The sequence below is a fragment of the Thermobia domestica genome, chromosome 16, assembly GCF_964235325.1.
Source record: "Thermobia domestica chromosome 16, izTheDome1.hap1.1, whole genome shotgun sequence".
In the NCBI taxonomy this organism is placed as follows: Eukaryota; Metazoa; Arthropoda; class Insecta; order Zygentoma; family Lepismatidae; genus Thermobia; species Thermobia domestica.
In genome coordinates this window covers 109,948,662-109,975,673 of record NC_137469.1, presented here as the reverse complement: position 1 = coordinate 109,975,673, position 27,012 = coordinate 109,948,662, and the positions used below count along the sequence as shown (strand labels likewise).

Below are 27,012 nucleotides of genomic sequence, written 5' to 3'. Positions count from 1 at the left end.
ACTTTTTGTTTACATAAATATTTTTGTTTATATGTTCAACAATGTGATTTTTTACATTCTTGATATATATTTTCATTTGTTTCTCCTGAAATTTGTACGTATTTGTAAGAAGTTATTTACACTTGTTAAGCTTTTATTACATAAATATGTTACAGTATATTTATTAGCTAAGAAAATAGCACAGACACAAATTAAACACGAAAAAATATTTTGACATATTTTCATATTTTTAACATATTTCTTACATATTTCATTGATTTTTGTTACATATTTATGTACATATTTCGATACTTTGTACTACATAAAAATTCGGGCCTTAATGATTAATAATAACATAATAAAACATGACAGCCAAAACACTTAGAAATAATTTGTGTTAAAATTGATTTTATAGTTACTACTTTTATGTGCGCTGTTAAATCTACATAAAAATGTGGAATAATGTGGATATATATACAAAATCCTGATACTAATTTCTTCAAACACATACACTAAATGAAGCTTTAACAAACTTATGTTTATAAGAATGTTTTTCTCTTTCCTTCTTATTTCTTAGTGCACTAATATATGATATACTTCATGTGCAATATTTCGTCTTTTTGGTTCTCTCTGATTCTCATTCATTTTAATCGACTTTCGCACTTCTTTAGCTGCCTCTCCTCTTTTCTCGTTCTCAAACAAACTCCCTGCATTGTTTTAATTCTTTTGGAACTGTTTCAGAATTTTACCTTATACACTAATTTACACAGACCTGTGCAATATTAAATATAAACCTTTTTTTTATAACATTCTTAGTGGATGGTACGTTAAGATATATCCAATTTCTTGGCCAAAATTCTCTCTATATAAATGATACCTCACAGTTCCGGAGATACACAGTGTGTTCTAGAATATGTTTACCAGATGACAGGACACCAACAGTGGGCAAACTATGACGGAATTTTACATTTGGGACAATATCAAAGCTCTTATCTATTGCTCGTCTGCCAAGGCTGTTCACTACCTAAAGAAACGCACAGTCCGAGTTACAACACCATTCGAGAAACATTAGGCGTTTCTCAGCACGTGTGTGTATCCATGGTGTGTCGTGTTCGTGCCTATATCTGCGTAGATCATGGTCGTCTTGAACACTTCCTCTAAAATTGCTGAATCCATTGTGAGACAATGTACCTGCTTCCATCCGAAAGGCGTGTATTATTTCCAATGTTGCACTAATTGTATGTTGCTCCTGCTGCTCATTGTCATCACTAAACCGCCCCTTTTAATCCTATGTACAAAGGTGGGTTACAAATTGTTCACACTTTAATTAGGATAAGAGTTCTTATGGATGTTTCTTTAGTACCATATCATAACTCAGGTTTTGTCAAAAATAATATAAATTTTATTTTCTGCCATTCAATACTTATTTTTTTAATTTCTAAAAATAACCCAAAAACTTTATATATATATAAAAAAAAGTTTTCGTGCTGGACATAAAGTACCTTCCCTTGGTGTAAGATGTTATCATAATGTGCGTAAAGTTATTTCCAGTTGAAATTGAAGATTCTGAATCCATTGTGGGGTCGATACGGGTACAGCTGACACAAAGCGTCGTACACATAAACGGAAAAGACCTGCTGATGATATTAAAAGTGGAAACCCTACGTACACCAAGAGGTCACGCGTGACACTGCACGCCAAGGGAGGGAGGGTTAAAAAATGTCCACCATATAAACCATTATTTTCTGTCTCAGAAAATGTAATATTCTTCTATATTTTGTGCCTTCAGCTGTCTTAGTTTAAAGTTAGTACAAAATAGAGAATAATATTACATCTCCTGGGACAGAAAATAATGATTTATGAGGTGGACATTTCTTAACCCTCAATTAGTGTGTGGCGTTACGCGTAACACCTTGGTGTATGTGGTTTACTATGCCTACAGCACACTGCTGACTGTTCCCATTGTCTCTCAAGCTCACTGATGACCTCTTCACTTCTACTTCCATACTCTATGGGATATGTCGTGTCATTTAGTTCACCTCGTTGGTTCATTGATTGCAGTTTAGCGTTTCTTGCAGTACCGAAGCTCTATGAGACTTGAACCTACAGTTTAAATTGAATCCGAACCATCGTAATGCGTTTAAATTTTATGGCTTTCCTAGTGAATCAAGCCGGGACCCTGTGCACCAAACGCGTGCGCAGCCATCAGACCAGCAGGAAGAGCTGGTTCAACGTGAATACCGCCGGAACGGCGCAATATCACACAATTATTGATACAGACGTTCCTGTTGTCTGTGCTCGGAAGAATCGGAGACACCTTAGCGTACCACCTTGTATATCTAACTGATATCAGGTTAACTAAAAAGTATTGAGTCTCTATGGCTAAAATTAAGAAAATATTTATTATTTGAAAATAACATTATAGAACTACATATCCACCATTTTGATGATCCGTCATTTTTTCGACGCTATAACCCTGTCGTTATAGAGCTTCTATTGCTTCTGAAAAAAATAGTGCGTGGTTTCCATATGTTTTTTTTTTTTTTTTAAACTAACTAAAAATCATTCAGGAGATCTGTAGAGACCGAAACAAATTATAGTCGGATGCTGCCATGTCCGGGCTATATAGTGGATGCATTAAACCCTCCCAGTCAAGTTCTCTCAATCTATGACGGGTTATTAAAGGTATATGTGGTCTGACATTCTCCGTGTGGCATACGACATCCTTTCTCTTGATCAATTCCGGCCATTTCATTTGATTACTACGTGGACTACGTCGACGTTGCGCTACTTGTAGACAGTCCAAGTCCGAATCTATTGTTCTGCCCAGCGGCAGAAGCTCGTCTCCACCAAACGCACATCACACCTCTATAGGAGTCAGTGTAAACTTTGCCACAAACTATGAAGCTTCTTTCAGTTTCGACCACGATCTTCTTCACACTGTTATCGAATGTTGTCCAGTTTTCATCACTCGTGATTAACTGCTTCAGAAATGTCTCAAGTTCGTTATGTTTTAGTAGGGATTTGCAGATGAAAATTCGACAGAGTAAATGTTACTGAGTCAAATAATGTGGTACCCAAATGTCGAACTTTTTTTGTAGCCAGCTTTCTCCAAATAGTTTAACACTATTTGGTGATGGATGTTTAGGTCATTGGTGATGTGTGGGCTGCTTACATGTCGGCTCGAGTTTTGTAAGAATATTATCCACTTTTGCCATGATTAGTTATCCACCATGAGAAACTTGGACATCGAAATTTCCAGAATGAAAGTGACTGACCATGTTCTGGCTGTTGCTTTTAATAGCGTATCATGCACAGAAACAGCACAAATTTTTCATCAATCTGCGCAGTATTTGCGCCTTTATCGGAATAAAATAAAATTGAGGAGCACGATGGCTCAGTGGTAGAGCGTTTACTTCTGATACGTGGGGTCCTGGTTCGATCCCCTGCCAAGTAAGTCCGTGGAGTTTTCTCGGGCATTCCCGTTTCCTTCTACATTCTTATTCCACCAATTCTTTCATCATCATTCACTTGCCTTAATCATCCGTCTCTCTTAGCATAATCGTGAAATGTTAAACTGAAATATTTCATTTCGAGATGAAATTGCAAAATGTAGCGCAGTTTTGCGGAAAGTAGGCTGATTTTCATGGCGCAATACCTTACATCAGATTACAAGAATTCCAACACTTTTCGGAGATATACTAGCTTCTATTGTCAGCTATCAAAATGGGGTTAGGCTTAAACCACTGTGACTCATATAACCTGAGATTTGGAACACTAACACCATCTAGTGCGCAAAAGATTCACTACATTTTAGATATTTCGACTTTTGTAAGGTAAGAGCTTTATGACCAGAAAACAAACTTTGTCTCACGTATCGCTTTATTATAATTATAATTTTTACCTTGCTCTTCACAATCTTTTCTTGTACGCAATACCTGTAAATTAAAATATCACTGAAACAATTTACAAAGACTTCTTTATATCTTTATTCTTTATTGAACTTACCATGAATTGAAGGTCAAATTCACTGGCACTAAACGTGCTTGCAAGCTGATCGTAATAAAGACCCAGTACTTCGTTATTGCTTTCCGAATTAACTTCCGCTAAGTCTGAAAAAAAATACTATATAATGTCTGTACATCATTTTAATATGTTAGTTATCGATTAAAATCACTAAATAACAAAATCAAATTCTTAGGTGAGTTACGGAAAATCTAGTGGGTAAAGAAGGCCATCGCGACTCAGCGGTAGGAAGGGGAAGGCACGATCGCTGCCTTAGTGCACTATTTCTGGTACGAAGGTTCTACTTTAGGTCACACGAGATTCTGATGGACCATCATGCTCGTAAATTCTCTCGAGGTTTTCGAGCTTCATTTTACCAATGGACTGAAATAGTTATGTCGTCACTTCCTCTCCGTTACCACGGTAATACTCATAACTCTTATCCATATAAATGTGACAGGAGAAAGGCGTATTGTAAAATTTGCTACAAGTAAAAACAAAGTCTGTAAAATTATTCACATTTTAGAATATCTTGGTGGGAAAAAGTACAGGTTAAGAAAGTACGAAGCCACTATTTACAAAATTTAAAGCAAAATTTAGTAATTTACAAACAGTAAACATTTAAGAAACTTTTTTTCTATAGGCATCTTACCACTAAGTAAAGTGATAAGGTAGAAATAACATAAGTAACCTAAGAGCTATGACCATGAAGACCTCCGTAAGAAGAAGCAATTATCCATTAGGAGAGTAAAGTGCTGTAGGCACAACGAGAACAGTGGAAATATACGACATTAAAAAAATTACCTACTGTTAGAATAATGCTGTTTGTATGGTGCATATACGTTTCTTACGCCCATTCTTGGTTACATCCACCCTTTACAATAGAAGCGCACAATTATAATGGATAGAAAAATAAAAAAAAAAGTATGCTTGTAGCTAAATGTGTGCTAGGGTGTATCAAAGTTTGTACCTAAAACCGAGAGTATTTTGTTGTGTAGCTAATTATATTTTTTTATATGTTGCAGATACCAAGGTAAGGGAAGTCTGACGGCAATTACAGCCTTCTACGCCAATCCGTCTGGTACCTAGAGCAATTTAAAGATGGCGCATCGATTTGAACATTACTCTAAGGAGGAAGTGCGCTGTTATTCGTTTTTTACGGGCCAAGAGACAGAAACCATCTGACATTTATTGAGAACTGGTGGAGATCTCTGGAGAGAGTGTTGCAGAAACACGCGTGTGTGTGGTGCAACGCATTCGCAAGTGGTAGACTAGCAACGTCCATCATCGACAGGAATATGTTGGACGTCGGTGCGATGATTCGTGAAGACACATGAGTGAGATTGCATGACATTACCAATCTTATATATGATTCAGTGAGGAGTATCGTCCATGATAAACTTGCTTTAGGAAAGTGTGTGTCCACTGGATACCGAATCATCTAAGTGAGGATCAATAACACCTTCAAATGCGTATTTCCCTGACCCATCTCACACGATATGTTCACGAAGAATATTTTTTCTTTCATCGCATCAAAACGAGCAATGAAACCCTAATATCCCTACAGACACCTGAGTCATAACGCAGAGCATGACATGGAAACATCGGTCCTAACAGGTCGCCAAGAAATTTAAATTTAAGACTACATCTGCCAAGAAAACACTAGCTACTGTGTTTTGGGACTGTCAGGTTGTTATTAATGTTGAATTTCCGGCAAAGAATACGAACAATACTGCAGACACGTAGTGCCAAACCATGAAATGAAATGAAATCTTTGTTTTACGTCCCACAGTTATGCCGGTTAGGCTAAAGGAGACGGTGATGATCAGTAATGAATGAAATGGTGGAATGAAGGAAGTGGGAGGAAACGGGAGAACCCCGAGAAAACTCACGCACACGGTGTTTGTCCACCACAAAGTTCACTTGGCGGGGGCGTGCCAAACCATGGACGGGCTGAAAGCAGCCATACTTTAGAGACAAAAACAGCCACTAGGAGAGCCACTACATGGTAACGCATGATTATATGCAACCCAACGGACCAGTACGCACATCATGAGTTTCAACTGGAAAATTCTTGACCATCCTATGTATAGCCCTGACTTAGCCCCTTCCGACTACCATTTGTTTGGACCCCTAAAAAATATCTCCGTGGGTAGCGTTTCGATATACTGAAGATGCATAAAAGGTTACGGTTACCTGGTTAGGGAACTTGGAGCAACATTTCTTTGCATAGGGCATGGACGATTTAATGTCGCGTTGCAGTGCATGTTTCGATCGCAATGGTTTTTAAGTCGAATGTTAGTATGAAACTATGTGCCAAACATAATCCAGTTTCAGATATTTATCTCCGCACGTGTTTTAGTACATCGAAAATTCACCTTACTTTTCGATGCACCTTACTTTTATATATTGAAAAAAAAAAAAAAAAAAAAAAAAGATTTATGAGTGGTTTTGTATAGGTTTTAAGGAACTTAAACACGAATTCTGTTCCCGTTTATAATAAGAGCTATACACCAATGCTAACTGAATCAAAATTTTCCACGTTATTTAAATGTAATACCAAAGGTAAATTGAGTTCACAATGAGACGTAATGTAACCTCAAAATTTAAATATATAAAATGCACATCAGAGGAAATATTTCATAGAGCCTGTGAAATCGCTGACATCACTTAAAATACTCACTAAATCTGACGGAATAGTATTTAGCATATTTACCTAACTACTTTTTCTATCTTTCTTCAGTTTCATTTATCGGAAATCTTTAAAAAATATAAATATTTCTTACTCTTCTAATGCTTGCTGTCTGGATATTAACACATCATTATTTTCCCTTTGTATTTAGGTTCTTAGCCCGTATTATTTAGCAAATAAAATGGCGATTATTATGGCAACGAGGATTTGAAGTCACACTATTTCACTCTACTCTTTCACTACAAACTATTGTCATTTATCGTTCGTCTCCTTCAGCCTAAGGACATATACGTCGAATATTAAAATATTTAATGTTAGAGAAATATCTTTGCGAAGCGTAGGATTGCGAGTTTGTTCCCAGATTGCGGTACATATATTTTCTCGAGATTCATATTTTCACTAAATACTTCTCAATTATTCCTATTATTTTACAATTGCATAGTCTCGGGAAATTTAAAAAAAAAAAAAAAAATGTATATCTTACGAGTTACTGTACTCATTTGTAGAGTTGTTACTGTTGTGTTTATGTTCTGTTGTTGGATGAAAGAGGTGGTGAGAAGGGAGATATAAGTGGTTAGCTTCGTTACTTCACAGAGTTGCCAGAATACAAGGGCAGAACCAGGACATGATTGCAATGCCTCACAACCTCCCCAACTCTTAAATGAAAAGATCAGTCAAATTAACTCTGTGACGATTGAGAACTTGTTTCTAGTAATCCAGTTTAAAAAATATGACTAAAATCAAATCTTTAATACATAAATAAATAATAATTAATACTTCTCTTAAAGATGAAAAGTTAAATATAGTTATTTTTGGTAGTGGTTCCATAAAATTGTGAAAAGACAACCAATGAAAAGATAAAAATTTAAATTTGATACAATTATCTTAAAGAGCTTCCTTCCCTGATATGACCAGTAACTTGTTCTCTTTTGTAGTGATAAACGGCAAAGAGGGAGAGCTTACGTGGAATGAATGGTAGTTACAATTGAAGGGTCCTCTGCAATAACAAGGTAAGTGAAAAATGGACCTTTTGAGTTACAAAGCTTATAAACTTGAAGTGCAACGTGCTAACTAACAGGAGTTAATCTGTATATATAAACCTATGGAGAAAAGTGGTGTAGCATCTGGTCTGTGCTTTGAAGCATAAAATGGCGTATACCTAAAATACGGAATAATAAAAAATGAAGGTGGAAAAGTGAGCATTTACCTTGTTATTGCATAATCTAAACTAATGGTGAAAAGAAAAAGGAAAGTAGGAACACACGACGTGTGTGACAACGTTTATGTGTTGCAATTAGAGATGCAAAAAAAGCCGGCTTTTTTGAATCGATGGTTTTTTTTCACATAAAAAGCCGGCTTTTTTGAAAAAAAAACACGAGAATTTTGGAAATTTTGGCTTTTTTCATTTTCATGATTTTTCTATCTAAATAGCTTTCTTATAGTATATTCTATAGTTAGATAAGAATTCCATGACATAAATGCCATATTTCGCTCTGAAATTCACCATCAAGATGGATGGAGTACATGTTTTACGAATTAAAGCTAACATGAAGAATGTAGTATTTGAGGGCAATTTTAGAGGCTATTTAACTTTTGAGTTATCGACATTTTTTTTCTTCTCTAGTTCATTATAGTTGGTCATCCGTGTTTCATTTCTAAGAGCTTAGTACTCTAGCTTCTAGCGCAAAAGTTAAACTTGTGTTTTTTATATATCCGTCAAAGCGTACGTCTTTCAATATATCCGTCAAACCGTACTTCCACATTTCTGTTATACTGTAGCTGTGCAACGATTTAGCAATAATTTTCCGGATACAATCTTGAATACTAATTTATACAAATAATCAGTAGCGGATTGAGAAAAGTACTTTGGGAGGGGTTTCTCTGATTGTTTCGTTTTCTAAAATGTCCTAATTTTATTTGGGAGGAGCTTGAAGTTTATGAGTACAGGCATAACATTTCGTTTCGTTGATATATTTAGCGATAATCTTCCGAATACAAACTTGAAGATCATTTTATATTGAGAATCAGTAGCGGATTTAGAAGAGTATTTTGGGAGGGGTTTTTCTCACTAATGTTTAGTTTTTCTAAACATTCGTAATTTTTATTTGACGGGAGCTTAAAGTTTATGAGTAAAGGCATAACTAATAGATATTTCCTTTGTTTTAGACATTCCGTAATTTTGGGGAACAGTCTTCAGTCCGAAAGACCACCCCTCTAACCTTCGCAAAACCGTCACTGCTGGTAATTAGTAATAATAACGATTTAAAAACAATAAGAAAGGAAGTCGGCCAACTCACAGTACACGCACTATTTCTACTTCACAGATGGAATGAAGAAAAGCTTTGTTAGAATAGTCGAATACTGGATTGAATCCCGAACTTCCCGATAGAAGCGCAAAAGCTCCACTCAGTCATGTTTGTTGTGCAGTTGTATTTGTCTTAACTTAAATATATTCCGTAGTCCTTTTTCTTTTTTCTTTCTTTCTTTCTTTTTTTTTCTGGTGGTGGTGGGGTGGGGAGAGTCCCGTAATGATATGAAGGGTGTGAGCCAAGAACATGGTAACCAACAAATTTTCAATTGCTGAGTTATGCAGCAGATAGACAGCAACGCATACCGCTTCGTTCAGTCCTTCATGTATAGTCTTATGTGAAAAATCAGCTTTCCGTCTTTCAAATGGATTGTGCAGCAGAAAATCTCTAATTTCTTAAAATAGTAAAAGTGTGGGTTACCATGTTCTTGCCTCATACCCTTTATATGTTGAATCCCTCTTGTTAAAAATTCAGAAAACTTGAGGACTGAGTAAACCGTGATGGTGGTTATATAAAACTATAGAATTTCAAGAATATACAGAACCAAAAGCTCTAGATGTGCAGCCTTTAAGTGTATCATATAAATGTAAGTACTTCTCTTATATTTTATTTTAATTTTATTTTGTTCCAAAAAGAGGGTATGGAATATTTTGAAGTAAAAATACTACATAGAATTTTGCTAGTTATTTGTGTATTTTTTTAAAAGAAGTATTTACTTTTAGGGTTGGCTGGTTTACACCAGCTGCTTTTTTTCTTTTTTTAAATAAACAACTGGTTTAAACCAAAAAAAAAAAAAAATAAATAAATAAATAAATAAAATAAATAAATAAATAAAAAGAACGAAAAATACGAATCGTGTGAACTTCATGGTGACGTTTCCACACATCAAACAATCTGCATTAGTTTTATTTCCTTTTCACCTTTTAATCAAGGTGTCCCATGTTCAATTCTCGGTTGAACCACAACCCTTCTTTCATGCGTAAACAAAGTAGCGGTTCGGATGTAATTTTAAGCGAGTCTTCTCCTTGATAACCTCAATATTACGTAAGGATGTTAAGCCTGAACATACAAAAGGAAACCAAATTGTATATTTCTGCATGCCTGAGTGCCTGTTGTTTTATAAAGCCAAGGTTGCTTAAATATATTGATAGAAATTGGCATAATTTATCGATTGCCTACGTAGCTTCCAACATTAGCTTGGATTGGACTTTCAATGATATGTACGTACTAAATTTGTAATTTAATACCTCAGTTTTAGCGTACTGATTATGATACGTTGACCTTTAAATTTTACATGCAAAGCAATAACAGGATTTTTCCGTTATTGTTTTACATTTAGAGTAATGACGGGATTTTCCCGATGGCTAGGGCGGGAGTTTCCGAATTTAAGGAATTTACTGACCGAACTTCTTTAAACTTATGTGACTTCTTCCAGCATAACCCCGTTGTTGCATAATAACACCAAGGCGAAACAAACTTATTTCTGTCAATATGTAATATAAATACATAAAGCAAAATATCTAAACCCAAAAAAAACCTGGTTTAAGCCAAAAAAAAAAAAAAACTAGTTTAAACTCGCCCCAAAAAACGGGTTTTTGGCATTTTCAAAAACAGCCATGGTTCTTCCCAACCCTGCTTACTTTTGTATATAGGAGGTTAAAATAAATCTTATTATTAGACTTCGGATCGATATGCACTAAAAAACGGCAAAATATGCATGCAAATATGCGCTAAAAATCACGAAAATATGCACTGAAAATATGCAATAAAAATTATAATATGCACCAATCAGAAGCTAAAGTTAAATGAGGAATTTTTATTACTTTAGAGAAAAAAGTTGTATTACTTGAACTACATATACTTGGATATAACTATGATGCATTCGTGCTACAATACACAACTGTGTAATTTTCGCTGTTTTCTGGCAAAAACCTACATTTATCAGTCAAAACGTTACTGTACATCGAAAATATTCCTTCCATGTCACGGGTTGTTAAGAGACAGTATTTCAAAGAAGCAATGTTACTTGCCGAAAAATCTGAAATTCGTGCGTCGTTGTTCTCAGGAACACTTTATTTACATTAGACAAGAATTTTATGCCGGGATTTTTCGCGTCTATTGTCTGTGCGTTTCGAAAAAATGCTTGTCCGATTGGTCTTGGTGGCGTCTGTTTCGTTATTGAATTAAACAGCTCAAATACACTACAAAGTCCTAATCATCGCTCTTTTAATCTCGTTATGATATTCGAAATTGAACTGAAATTGATAAATGGAAGGTTGCTTTTAATGTTTTAAGCTCCGCAAGCGTCCAAGGCTTCGTGAATACATTTGGTTTCTTTGAGTTCAAACAGCTCACAGTCAATATGTGAAAATCAAAATACATCCAGTTATATATATATATATATATATATATATATATATATATATATATATATATAGATAGATAGATATAGATAGATAGATAGATAGATAGATAGATAGATAGATAAATAGATATAGATATGTAAAATAATATTTATAAATTTACAAATAAAAAAGAATACGCCAAGTATCTGTAAATAAAGAATAAATATACTCAGAGAAGCAAATAAACATTTCTGGTATAAGCACATAATGAAACCTGTCTAGCGAAATTGAACAGGACTCGCAAAAATTTCCGTTAAAGGTTTTAAAGTTAAGGAAGATAGATCTATGAGAAAAATAAATAAGGTACATACATGTAATGGACGTTTGTACATAGGCCTACCGTATTCAATTACAGTATTTATTTATGCTACGAATTAATACACATAAAACTTACAGTGAAAACAAAACTTACATACGGCTTCAAAAGTCGAGACAAAAAGTAGATGATATGTCCTTTTCAACGCTCTCCCTCTACTTTAGTCTCCCTTTCGATCTATTGTGTATATTATGCTCTTTGTTCCATGTATCTAGACCATCTAGAGAACGAGTTATTGGTATTTGAAATTTACTATTTAAATTGCACTTCGTTCAGAAACTCGCACGGTATCTAGGGCCTTACTTGGCGGTGGACTCAAGGTTAAATGTGTAGGGTAACCAGTAAACGAAGACGTTTACAGACAATGTAGTTCATATACCTAACTTCTCACAGAAATGTCTAAAATTTCTCTAAATGCTGCATTAGGGAACTTGAAAATTTACGTTAAAAAGTATATTTTAACATTGGTTGTTGGCAACACAGGTTCCGTCTAATCAAGATAATATAGCCATTATTTTTTTACCTTTAAATTCATGGGACCGTGAAGTATTTCCATTTAAGATAAATTTCCGTTTAATACGGGGCCTGTTGAAGGTAGTTTTCACTGCATTAAAAGCCTGTATTCGAAAACCTTGTTATTGTTTAAAAGAAAATAAATCACTTGAAATTACTTTTTGTAGCCAATTTTGTGTAAATTCAATATTTTTTTCTAGCATAACATTGTCCGTTTCAAACAACAACAATTTACAATGTATAATATTGATACTTTAAATTGAATAACGTGATTTGAGCGAGGCATGGAGCATAAATGTGAAGAAGCTGAAGTTATTGATACGTTTCGAGAAACCGAGGTGTATCAAAGCAACACAAGCTTTTATTTTAATAGTCTCCTAAACTCCTTAAAGGAAAACTTGAGAACTTATCTCAGAAAGTAACTGCTGTAACAAGTTTTAGATTTTATAAAGCAAATATTTTAATCGATTGTACAGCTCATTTTCAAAAGGGTTGTTCATTTCTTCCCGAAATACATTCTTGAACGGTTTCTTTGGAATGGACTCTGTCGAGTATGAAAAAAAGCCAAATCTGGGTTGTTTCATAGTTGTATAAACTCCTTACCAGACTTGAAACTGCTATGAGAATATAAGAAGGCCAAAAAATTAAGCGCTTCTGAAGTTTGAGCTTTTGCTGTTGTGAGAAATAGAAATGTCCTTTTCATTAAACAAGCCTACTTACTTTGAAAATATTACTTGTTTAGCATACACTTTGTAAAATATATTTTCTTGAATTGTTAATGTCTCTCAACTTCAATCCATTGTTTCAGAAGATAACTTCTAGAAAATTTTTCGGGCCCATTTAGTTGTAGTGTGACATGTTTGTCCAATTTTTGTTCATCCAAGAAAAAAAATATGTACCATTCAAATTACCAAAAGGATTCACGGTGGCTCAGTGGTAGAGTGTTCACCTCTGGTGCATGGGGTCTCTGGTTTGATCCAACTCGCGCCAAGTGAGCTTTGTTCCTTCGATCACCTGTAGTGCGACATCTTCAAATTTGAATGTTAACTTCAGTAGGTCAGAATTTTGTCCAATTTTTGTCCACCCCCAAAAAATTTGTACGATTCAAATAAACGAATGAGGACCATTTCAAAATTTAGCCACCTCGATCATCTGTAGTGCGACGTCTTCAAATCTGAATTTTAACTAGCTCAACATTTTGTCCATTTTTTATCCATTTTTGTTCACCCAAGAAAACATTTTGTACCATTCAAATAAACGAGGGAGGACCATTTCAAAATTTGGCCACCTCGATCATCAGTAGTGCGACGTTTTCAAATCCGAATTTTAACTAGCTCAGCATTTTGTCCATTTTTTATCCATTTTTGTTCACCCAAGAAAACATTTTGTACCATTCAAATAAATTAGGGAGGGTCATTTCAAAATTTGGCCACCTCGATCATCTATAGTGCGACGTCTTCAAATCCGAATTTTAACTAGCTCAGCATTTTGTCCATTTTTTATCCATTTTTGTTCACCCAAGAAAACATTTTGTACCATTCAAATAAACTAGGGAGGCTCAGAATGACAATCTTGAATTCTTAGAATATTTAAAGGAAATACTTAGGCCTATACAAAAAGAAACTTTCGAAATAGAGAAAAATAGAAAAGATAGATACGGAAATATTTGGCCACCTCGATCATCTATAGTGCGACGTCTTCAAACCCGAATTTTAACTAGCTCAGCATTTTGTCCATTTTTGTCCAACCAAGAAAAGTTTTTGTGCTATTCAAATAAACGAGAGAGGGTCTTTTCTAAATTTGGCCACCTCGATCATCTGTAGTGCGACGTCTTCAAATCCGAATTTTAACTAGCTCAGCATTTTGTCCATTTTTGTCCAACCACGAAAAGTTTTTGTGCTATTCAAATAAACGAGGGAGGGCCATTTCAAAATTTGGCCAGATCGATCACCTGCAGTGCGACGTCTCTAAATTCGAATTTTAACAAGTTTACAATTTTGTTCAATTTCTGTGCATTAAAGTACTAGCACCAAAACATTTTGTACCATTAAAATAAATGAGGGAGGGTCATTTGAAAAATTAGCCACTTCGATTACCTGTAATGCAACATCTTAGAATTCGAATTTCAATTAGCTCAGAATTTTGAATTCGAATTGCAATTTTGTCTAATTTCCATACATATTTGTACCATCAAAAGAAATTGTGCCATTCAAGTCAACAAAGGAAGGCTATTTCAAAATGTTGCAACTTCGATCACCTGTAGTGCGACACCTTCAAATTCGAATTTTAACTTGCTCAGAATTTCGTCCAATTTTTGTCCAAAAAATTTGTACCATTCAAATAAACGAGGGAGGACCATTTCAAAATTTCGACTACTTCGATCATCTGTACGGCGACATCTTCAAATTCGAATTTTAATTAGCTCAGAATTGTGTCAAATTTTTGAACATTTTTGTGCCATCAAGAACAAATTCTGTGGAGGATGAATCACCCACTCTTTTCTTATTTTAATTTCACAGACTTTGGAAGATATTCTAAACTGACAACAATGAAACACTTAAAGAACTTCAGTCTATTTATATTAGAAACTTGAAATTCCATTTTTGAGGAAAGTTGTTGGTCGTTAAAAATTATCAATTTGGTCGTGCCTTTAAATATGCATTTATATGCAGGAACGATATAAACATGCACTAACCTCCGAAATATGCAAATATATGCACTATAAAACTCTGCTATTTTACCGCAAAACAGCTGAAACGAATTTCTGTTTAAAGAGCATATCAATATCACATCAGGAATAAAACATGCAAATATGCAAAAATCCGAAGTCTACTTATTATATACATTGGTTAATCCTTTGGAATTCATAATGTAAATTTGTTGAGAAGTAAAATTGTTTGAAATATCTTTTCGAAATTCATGGTTTATTTTCGAGGTTTTATATTATTATCGGCATCAACCACTAATTAAATGACTTTTTGTGTTATAGAGAAGCGAAACAAAATCTGCTTTATCAATTTAAAGCAGAATTTTGAAAAAAGCCCAAAATTTCCCAAGCAAAAAAGCGAAGCAGAAAAAACCGAGTTTTTTTCCAAAAAAGCCGGTTATTTCCGAGCCCTTGCATCTCTAGTTGCAATACACGAGGATACAAAATATCAATAATCTGAGAGTTGTAGGCAACAAAATCCGAAAACTGTACTGTCCTGAGGCTTATTTAAAATTCCAAATTTGATTCAACCATTTCAGATTCACAATCCGGGAGCACAGATTAAAAATAATAATAATAAAAAAAAGCAGTGTTCAGCACGTTTCTGTAAAACTACTGCTTGCCAAGAGAAACAAATCGCAGCAGAGCTTCCACATTCTTCTTCTTTGAATTCTTGATTCCCAGCTTGACTGGTTTCTTGAGGAAGAACAGAATGATGTTCAGTGGTGATACCTGCATGGAATAAGCTTTTCCTCTGACACCACTCACTATACGTTTGTAAAACTGACACAGATCCATGTGGGGGAGGGGGGTCACCTCTCCTCCTTGCCTGATTTACTGCTAAATCGAAAAACCGGATTCGGATTAGATATACGAATTACAAATCATGACTTTTGATTTTTAAACCCGACATCTGAAATCCGGATTTAAATCTGAATCCGGATATTCGAATTCGAATTTTTCAAAATCCGAATATTCCAATATTCAGATTTTTAGAGCACAGTTTGAATTTTCATATTGACATCGAGGAAAGAAACAAACCACTGCATTTCACCCTGATTTTGCTATATTTCTTTGCCAGAGTTCACGATTTATCTTTCTCTTTTATCCCTTCCGCTTCTGTCATTCTGATTCAACTGCTTCGATTTTGTCCATTTCAGAACAAAATGGTCAAGTATGTCTCCGTACCAGTGCTTTCACTTGAACAGTCTCTTGAAAACAAAAATTCAAGACATGTCACGTCGCCTCCTCGCATCTACCAGTGCTTGCTTCACTAGCTGCAGACAACGGCGCCCTCTGTTATCCACATTGGGAAACGGCGACTCGATGCAGATGAATTGTGTTTTTCTCACAACAGACGCTTCGTATACACACTACAGATGACGGAAAAGGAAAGTAAGTCCACACGCCTTCTCTATCTATGATTTACCAGGAATCGAGGTAACTCGACTTGCCTTGTTACTGCAGAGGGCCCTTCAATTTTAAAACACTTATGCCTATTTTCAAAGGAATTCTAGAATAATCTTCTACGTCTCTTAATACTGTACACTCCTAAATATAACTTTAAGAACAAACTTATTAAAAAGAAATGAATTTGCAAAATTCTTTATTTTATTTTTATAATAATCTTACACAACCACAAAACTATACTGAAGTTTTCATTTTTTTTAAAATTATTTATTTCTTAATGATAGACACTGAAGGCTTCTTCTGCAAAGGAATAACGTCCAACATTCCAATTAGCAAAAACAAACGAACTTACCGAGCAGTATCGCTGCTTGTCTCAGTGTTTCGCTAGGCAAGCTGCTTATGCTTGAGACAGAAGTGTCTGAACTAATATTTAAAGACGACTGTTCTGTAAAAACTGCCATAGATTTTACAGCCATACAAATACCAACTACACCTTTTCTTCTGTATCTGAAATTGATGTAATATATCTTTCTTAAATATTACATTACAAATAATCAATCAAGGTATGGTCTGAATAATTAAACAACTAATGTGTTAAATACAATAAACTTAGAAAGCACTCACTTTGTTCTTCTTATTCTGTAGTTAAGTGCAAACGAATACGTTAAAATCGAATTTCTAATGACAGTTGTCAACATTATTAAGACATGGGTATGGAAAGATTATAGTGAAGATAGGATACTTGAAAATTAGTTACATCTGTTATTATTATTATATTTACAATAATAAAAAATATGCTTGAGAACAAAAAATTCTGGAGATTGCACACAGTACGCAAATCTTAAATCTTTGTACTCCTTCTTTTGTGACTGATAACAACGATGAAGGTGTCAATGATGTTATTCCAATACCTGCACAGAACGCCCATGTCGGAGTTTAACTTTGATCTCATCACTCGAATGATCGTTCGACCTCATCGTATGCATGTCTTTCTATAAATTATGAAGATTTTTTTGTTCACTTTTACTTTATCGATGTTGTACAATGTGCCTATTAAGTGCTTTGAAAAACCCGATGTTGAGCCATCGTCGTGTTTGGCATCACGAACAGGATACAGCGAAGAAAAAGATGAGTACCTTTTTAAGTTTATTGATACAATGCTCTTCGAACTATAGTGTTAAATACAGTTTATCTTCCTCTCAATTACCATTTTGGCCCCCATAAAACGAAAGTGTGATTAACAAGTATGTCTCCTGTACTTTTTTCATATTAAGTAGCAGGAAAATTAGAATTACATTTTTCGGATTTCAATACCTTTTCTTTCTTTCTTTCATCGGAAAGACTTTATGTCAATTTACACAACTTTCATAAGCAGTATTGATTTTATTAATTCTATACTATTTGGAAATACTAGCTGTTTTCTTATGATCAACCATACAATCATGATTAACTTCTTTTTATAATGTCTTGCATATGGGATATATCAATACAAGTTTTATTGTTACAGTCACATCTTTAACCTGTCTTAAAACCTGTCAAATAATTATCTATTTCTAGTGCTGCTACAAAGAAAAGCTAAAAACATTAGTAGTATGGTCTTACGAAATCTTCAAAATTTTGCAAGGAAGGACCAATATATGTCACAGATTTTACAAATATATGGATAAACAGATCGAGATGTCTAAAATGCATCAGTCTCATGGAATATCTTTGAGGTTTTAAATACAAACCCCTTCAGAAGAGGTTCTAGGTTGACACTTATTACAAAGCCTTTTTTTAAGAAGTTGTAGGAGACCAAATCTCTCAAAGCATAAAAACCTATTGGTGACTAGGCAACACGTTACACTTTAATATAAAGATAAGTCAAAAATTCAGTAATCATTTCAGTCACTAACTTACTATGATATTACTGAGCTCGTCTGATAATTTCTGAGTGTTAATTGTTGGCTTTGCCTCTATGACCGCCTGGAGCACGATATCGAAAATCCACGGTTGTTTGGCGGGGTTTCTTTAACACAACCAAAATTTTCGAAACTATCTAGTTATCGTGCTGTGATCAACTGTCTCGTTATCTTTCACAGAACAAATGTCTTGGGTTGCTTCCAAGACGTTATGGCCCAGTACGAACTCTTAAAAGTTTCCGAATTAGATTTCACTGCTCATTCATGTTGCAAAACTTACCACTCACCCCTGTAATTACGTTATTATTAGCGTTTAACGGCAAAAAATTTGTCCAAAGATGAGAAAGACATCGATCGGCAGGTCTTATTGTGCTTAACAAAATGATACGGGTGAGTGTTAACCTCCATGTGTAGTTACCATAAAACCGAGAAAAACTATATTTTTTTTGTAAACCTAACAAATAGCAGTGTCACAGTGTATACCGTGTGAAGGAGTTTGGTTCGTCACAGTTTATACAACGTAAAAATTAAAAATATATAAAGAAGTTCTTGGTACACAGAACTCCTTAAAAATTAAGAAATTTTGCCTGATTGACAGGCAACCACAGTAACAGCTAAGATGTGGGTGTTGCATAACACAAGGGAAATTTGCTTTTCCGATTGTTATATTATCCTACGCATGGGAATCGATTTTTGATTGTTCATATCTTGACATCAACTCGGTGGATCACTTCCATCAACTCGATTCCTAACTCTTGACCCTCTATATTTTGGCAAAAATTGATGGTGACCCACAAAGTAGTTTTTGGGATTTTGTGTCTCCCTGACCCAAACAGAATAAATATATAGCGGTTTAGGTAAACCTTCACATTACTTCATCGCCACTTATTAGAATAGGACTGATACTGAAGTACACATTAATTAAGCTTTTCATTATGATACTATCCAGACGACGGAATACAGCAAGGTCAATGGAAAATAGCTAAAAATTAATTCAAACTTTAAATTTTGTTTAACGTTAATATTGTTTAAAAGGTTAAAAACATATATCAATCGATACACCAAATGACATGCTTGAGGGTAAATTCTCATGTGTAGTTTTCGAGAAAATAGAATTTTTAAGGCGTGAAAAAGTATGTCCTTCGCTGTAAACCTGATGTACTTCATAGTTTTCTCTATTGGAAAAGATTTATTTTATCTGTCGCTGTTTGATTTCTTCTAAGAATAACGTCAGTATTACTTGTAAACATGAATGAAGAATTATTCTTCTTTTTCTTGTAATTGATTAATCAAAGTGTGCCTCTTACAGTATCTCTTACAATCATTATTCTGGTTGCTTTCGTTTTTCTTTCTTCCTTTCAATCCAGTTTGTCTCAAATTATTAAGTCACTTAAAAAATCACAAACGTATCTTACAAACACTTTTCACAATATACTTACATCATATTCATACTCAACAGAAGTTTCTTGAATAAGATATTGAGTTCATCCTGGAAGGACGATCCACTATCTCCTTGAAGGAAAGCCACTCTACAAAGGATATCCATTAACATACGGGTGTCATGAAGATCAAAATCTTCTATTTTATCTTGCAAATTCTGAAAGTAACATATACTTATTATTAATTAATATAGAAGACCTACCCTTCGGCTAGTGATGACTTCGCCCCCAGACCTCCAGAATATGCTCGACCTACGGCTTCGCACTTCTCATATCCGTAACATATCCTAAATCTTAACGGATTTCGAGATACGGATATTATAACAATTGCAACCTTAACCCATTTTTCTTTCCTTCTAAGGGAAATATAAAACTCCTAAAACATTTATTTAATTAACATGTCTCCATTCTTAAAGGATTTCGAGATATGGCCACGTTATTTTAACAACTACAGCCCCAACTCTTTTTTTCTTCCCTTCTAAGGAAAATATATAGAATATCTTTAAAATGTACAGATGGTGATCAGAAAAATGGAAACACCTGAACGAAAACTTACCAGATTAATATGGTGTCGGGCCATCTTTCGCCTTCAGAACAGCCTTGATGCGACGTGGGATGGAGGCATAGAGGTTGTGAATTGTAGCAAGTGGAATTTTACACCATTCCTCGTGCAGGGCATTGGCCAGTTCTGTGAGAGAGGATGGAGGTGGAAATCGTAGCCGGAGTCGTTTTTCCAAGACGGACCACAGATCTTCAATTATGTTGAGATCTGGGGATTGGGCGAGCCAGGGGAGGTGTTGAACTTCATCCCGATGTTCCTCAAACTACGCTGCAACAACGCCAGCTGTGTGAATGGGTGCATTATCATCCTGGAAGATGGCGTCATTGTCCGGGAACAACATCCGGACCATAGGATGCAAGTGGTCTCCTAAAATTGCGACATAATCGTTGGCAGTGATTCGTCCGCCAAGTGTGACCACAGGACCCAATGAAAACCATGAGAAGGCTGCCCACAGCATCACCGAGCCGCCGCCATTTTTCACAGTTGGGCGGAGACACTGCAGATCATAAGCTTCTTTGAGCGTTCTCCACACATAAACACGGCCCGTGGTTAGGAATAGGGTGAAGGATGACTCATTCGACCATATCATACGTTTCCAGTCCTCAACGGTCCAAGCTGCATGGTCGCGGCACCATTTGCGGCGTGCAAAAGCGTTACGGTCCGTGATGAGGGGTTTGGCCCGTGCAACACGACCCCGTAAGTTCATGTCATGTAATTCGCGGCGGACTGTGATTGTCGAAACAGGGTGGGGGAGGTGCTGATTGAGTTTCTCCGTCACTTGCTCCGGAGTGGCACGACGGTTCTGCGTGACAATGCGCTTTAATACCCGGCGTGACCTGTCACTCATGATTTTCTTCCGCCCACTGTTCCGCTTCCCCGATGTGGTTTTTCCGTGTGTTGTGTAGGCCGTCATCACCTTCGACAATGTCCCACGCGACACACCTAACACAGTAGCCACTGCCGTCACACTCACTCCACATAACCGCGCACCAACAATTTGCCCTCTTTGAAAATCTGAGAGGTCTCCCATTTTACACTATCTCCGTCTGCTGCAGCCACTGGACACTGCTGTTCCACTGCGCCTGACGTAGTATGGAGACCGACCTAACTCACCACCACTAGCGGTCCGGCGCTGCGGGCGCCACGACACCACTGCCAACCCATACATCTGACGTGTTGCCAAGTACGGTGTTCCCATTTTTCTGATCACCATCTGTATAAAAACAAGTCTTTATTTTAAATTAAAAGCTTCAATATCAATTTTCATGCGTCAAACCTTTAGGGATTTCGAGATATGGCCATCTTATTTTAACAATTGCAACCGCAACTCTCATTTTTTTCGTCTTTTTTTCATTCCTTGTAGGAAAAATATCAAAGAACGCTGATGTTTTTAATTATCTACCAAATTTTATGTTTCTAACCTTCAGAGAATTCAAGATATGGACATCTGATAAAAATAATTGCAATTCCCACCCATTTTTCTTGCACACTCCATTTTCTTCCTTTTTAGTTCAATATATATATATATATATATATATATATATATATATATATATATATATATATATCGCTGAAACACGTATCTAATTATTTTAAATGAGAAGCCTGTATACTAAACTTTATGTCTAACCTTTAAAGATTCTGAGAGATGGACACTAAGATAATAATTGCCACCCTTCTTCCCCTCTTTCTCCGTCAAATTTCTAAAAAATCTTTCCTTAGTGGAGATCTTATATAACAAATCCTATGCCCTCTCCAAATTTCAAGTTTCAAGCTTAAGCAGTTTGGTTTGGTCGTTGAGCAATCGGTCAGTCAGGACTTGTTTTATATGCGAGATAAGGTTCCACGAAAATAGTGGCAAGCAGGAGAATAAAAGAAAAATGATAAAATATTCATAACAATTACTTAAAGAACTTAAGGAATTATAACACTCATCTCCACGTACCTTGAAGACATATATTATGAATAATCATCTGCAATATTTCAAAGCCTAATTGGACCATTTTTCGGGAGGCAAATTATTGCAAATTTGCATATTATTATTTTTCCTTATATTTTAAATTCACTGAAAACCTTTAGAAATGTTTATCTTCCCTTGAAGTTACGAAAATAGAAACCTTATAAACTTGAGAGAAAATCTACATAAAAACATACACTCATACAGGTTCGATATTCCGAGCTAGCTAGCTTATAAATACAAATTATTATTTTTAGGTGTACATAAATAAATAACCATTTTCTACACAGCAGAGACAAGTGTTTATGTACCAAATATCTTTATACTAGTTTGTAGTTTCTTTCATATATACAGTGTATATCCACACGATTAAAGGAGAAAGCTATACAGTAAACGAATGAAGCTATATGTCTATATGTCACCATTGTTATTAATAATTTGCATTTATCAGGTTGTCTAATAACCACTGACCCTTCAGAGGTCAAAATTGAAAACAGATTTATTATGATTTGAAAATAACATTATGAAACCACATATACATAATTTTGTACTATGATCTTTGGTGATTTATCCGGCAACACCATAATTTCGCTAGACAACTGTGTTTTTGGCCAAAAAATTAAGACACGTATATTTCACAGACCTCTATTGAAGCTAACTTAACACCACCCAGAGTTCTGCAGAGACTGAAACATACGATAAGTTTGACTGTGCGAAGTGGGAGCTATATTGCAAGTGCATTACAACCTCCCAGCCAAGTTCTCTCAATTTCTGATGGGTCGTTAAAGATGAATGCGTTCTCGCGTTGTAAGTGTGATATACCACACCCTTTCTGTTGACCATTTCCAGTTCCGGCAGTTTCTTTTGAATTGCTAAGTGCACTCGTGCTAATTGTCGACAGTACAGGTCTGAGTCTATCGTTCGGAGAGTTCACGGCGCAGTGCCTTACGTCTGATTACCAGAATCATAACATTTTTGCACATCTACTAGTTTCAACTGTCAGTTGTCAAATGACATTAGGTTTTGAACCGCTGTGCCTCATGTATCTGATATTTGAGACACTAACGTCATTTTGTGCGCAGAAAACTCAATACTTTACAGACTACCTGATACAAATTAGCTAGCTGGGAACATCAAACCTGTAAATCTAGTCTGTCGAGTTCTTCGCGTTATTATCTTCCAAGTTCATAAGGTGTTTTTATTTTTATTTATTTATTTATTTTACGTTTGACAGAAGATATACATAGACCTATATAAGAATTTTTAACGAATTCAAAATGCAAGGAAAAATAAAAGTACGCAAAATTCATATTTATGGATTTCCTTATTATTTCACTTTGAGTAAAAATCAGTCAGTCCATTTAAGCGTTGTTGCTTTGTGTACGTTCTTAGGCATTTACTATTATTATTACCTTTGAAAACTGCGCTCCTCAGATACAGCTGTAATAGAAATTGTAAGAAGAATATGATAGGCTACTGTTATATGATATTAGTATAAGAGCCTATCAGATCAGTAACCAGCGCTGTCGCATTTGATGCGACAATGATTGGACTGATCGTTCCAGTCTTAACGTAACATAATAAGTTATCGGTCTTGCAGAAACCCTTTTATAAGATAACCAGAATTCGAGTTCAATAATCTACAAATTCTTACCTAGTATACATGAATTTTCTAATAAACTTTCACAGTGTTCAAGTTTAAACTGGATATGCATCATAGTTGTCTTAACGTAGCCTATGTTAACTTTTTGAGTACGTTTCGCGATATTAATGGTAACACTTGTAAAAATGCCTCTCAAAATAATGGTTCATCATCTATAAATATTTTTAATTCGAAGAATTAATCAAGAAAAGTAAACTGTTATTTTTCTTAAACAGCTTATCTCTTCCTACGGCGTCGGACCCGTATAGCGCGGGACTTGAGGGAAATGCCCCCTCGGTCCATTTATATGACGACTTTGCCTAGTCAAATTAAAATCTTTCAGGACTTCTAAAACACTATCTACAGATGCAACTAATTCAATATCTAGCATCAGCTCTTCCAAAAAAGATCCGTCAAGGACTGCAAACGGTTTCGTTTGATGGAGACCTAGAAATAAATATGTTCTGATTTAGTATATTAGATCTTTAAGCAATCTGCAGAGTCCTTAGTCAGTGTGCGAAGAATATTAGCGTCCTGACAAATGCGCTAAGATTTTACTACTGCGCGGAAGTCAGAACATAGGTCTAGTGTATGGCATGAGTTGGTTTGGTTTAAATTTTAAAAATAAACGAACACTAGTTATAACTGATAAATTTTTTGTATCAAAAATATTAAGTTTGCAATTACATGATTAAATAATTCACGGTGTCTATTGAATTATTATTGGTGTCAGGAAACACCAGGTAATAGCGACACAAAGTTCATAAACTACTGATTTAAACTGAACAAGGGCTGGAGCAATGACTGTGGAACTGAAACGTTAAAAAGAAATAGGGAAAGATGAAGAACTCATTGGAAGTTCAACTGTTTGGTATATGTTACTAGTACTTAAAAATTAAGAAGAATCAGTGTGCGAATTGAATATTTCTCCCAGGGGTGGGGTGGGGTACACGTCTCACTACTATTTCATAATGTATGGTTGGACTGAGTTTGGCAGGCAAACATATACTTCTTCGATCGAAGGTATTATTTTGCTTTGAAACTAACACTGCAATAAGTAATGGAATAGGACTTGAATATTTCAAACAACAAGATGTGTTATTCTTTTTTCTTTTTTTCTTTCTTTCTTTTTCATGACTTCCTCTCCTATTACTTCGAGTGTGTTGTTCCTGAACTCACAAGTTTAAGGGACTTAAAAAAATTCACGTGCGCAATTATATTTTGGAAAAGTGTACAAAACCCGTTGATTTCAACCAGTTTGTAATATCGTTGATATAGATTCAATACTCAAAGTAAACAAGAACGATGTGACAAAAAATACGGAATTCATAGTTTTTCTTCGAAAAAATATATAGCAAATGATAATGCGTTTCCTAGGGACGGGGAACATAGAGAGGAGTGTTGAAAACATCTAAGTATTTTTCCTTATGCTCTTTAAATTATTGTGGTGTCTGGTCTCTAGAACCCTTTTTAAAAACACACACTGCCACCATGGTCTGTCACCTTTAAGAAGAACCTCACTGGCCACCATGTGGCCTCTAAACCTGTTTAGAAAACACTCACTGGCCACCATGTAGTGTCTGGTTCGGTGTTGATGATTTAAAATAGAGGTTAATTAATAACCGCTAATGTTATCATAACCTGGTCGATCTGGGTTTGACAATAACGAACCAGACAACCAACTAAATGACTACACCTAACATATATTATTAAGTTATTTATTTTTAATTCTCATTATAGTTAAATCAATAATGACCTAGGGCCTCGTATGGGCAGTGTGGCTATTAGCTAATTTCCTATTTCTTTTCTTAAGATTTTAAGTTTACGGTTTGAACACAAATACATATATTTAATTATAGTTAACTTTAGTTGATTTTAGTTGAAGCTATTGATCATTTCGTTCTGACAATAGTTGCTTAACTTAAACACCTCAAGAGGAACTACTGACCTGGTTGCTACTGATGTATTCCAGTCCTGTTATAGAGGTGTTGGAATTATAATCATTAAAGACATAGAAATTTGGATGCTGAATTACCGACATCTTTCTGAAACGAGAATTTAACCGAGACTGCTCTCCTTGTGTTCTACATGCAGGTTGAAAACTACCTTTCGTGTTTCTTGCAATATTTTAGATTCATGCCACTACAAGTACTTCGCAGATAACTCAATTGTCTTTCCCTGTAGTAAGACTTTTTTATACCTGACTCTAAACTTTTACAAATGTTTCTACGTAATTCCTTAATTGTAAAGTCTATAGAGTAATGTGCATATGCAGATTTCTTTACACGGAAGCCTGGCTTTAAACAATGCAAAAAATTCTAAAGTTAATTCCCGTATACTCTTATACTGTCTGACCTGTTAATTATTAATGTATCCACCACATTATTATGCATAATAATTTCGCAAAAACTACAACATTACATTTAATTTAGTAGTTAATTAAAATACAAATACAACATACCATGACAATGGTAGCAAGAGGCTGTATCTTGTCTAAATGGCTATACACCAAATCATACAAGATTTTCAACGATTCTCCCAAACAGTGACTGTTGTGACAGATAAGTCTCTGGATTTCCACTAGAACTTTTTGCCGCTGGACACGAGTAAAATGAATGAAAGATAACCTGAAAGCCAATACACACATGTTAGGATCTACATAAATTTAATTAAAATAGGCTTTAAAATTCTAAATTGTAGGGCAGGCCAATTGCAGTGTTAAAATCAATCATTATAAACAACGGCAGAGTTAAGTATTCTTGCGCCTTTCCACAGCTCCCAATGCGTATTAAGCACTAACTTTCCTACCCACAATCCCATTGTTCCCTACTACCCTGCTTGATGTCCTCTGACCCTGGCGTCAATCTCTCCCTAGCCCCTTCCAAATTTTTGGATTTGCGGGCTGATCTCCCCCAATGATATGATATGACATGAAACAACACTTCTCGAACACAGAACTAGTACAAACTTTCCTAAAATTATATATCATATTTATTCGACTATACAATCGACAGTGATTGTAAGCCGACCTCGGAAATCAAAAACAAATAAAAAACATTAATATATATATATATATGAAGATACAAATAAATTTTCTTCTAAATAATAATGAATTCGGCTAAAGTAATATGCTTTTTACGTTTTAAAAAATGATGGTATGAATACTTAAAATATC

General features: G+C 35.2%; 1 protein-coding gene across 1 annotated transcript in view; it reads right to left on the bottom strand.

The window, feature by feature from the left end:
• Positions 1-27,012, bottom strand: part of LOC145672567 (Fanconi anemia group D2 protein-like) — a 114,300-nt gene that overhangs the window by 21,603 nt on the left and 65,685 nt on the right. Inside the window, exons 11-14 of the mRNA XM_081741726.1 lie at positions 26,299-26,464; positions 19,677-19,834; positions 16,689-16,843; positions 3,988-4,091 (exon numbers count right to left, since the gene is read on the bottom strand). Of these exons, the coding sequence (XP_081597852.1) occupies positions 3,988-4,091; positions 16,689-16,843; positions 19,677-19,834; positions 26,299-26,464 (583 nt within the window). The remainder of the gene's footprint in view (positions 1-3,987; positions 4,092-16,688; positions 16,844-19,676; positions 19,835-26,298; positions 26,465-27,012) is intronic.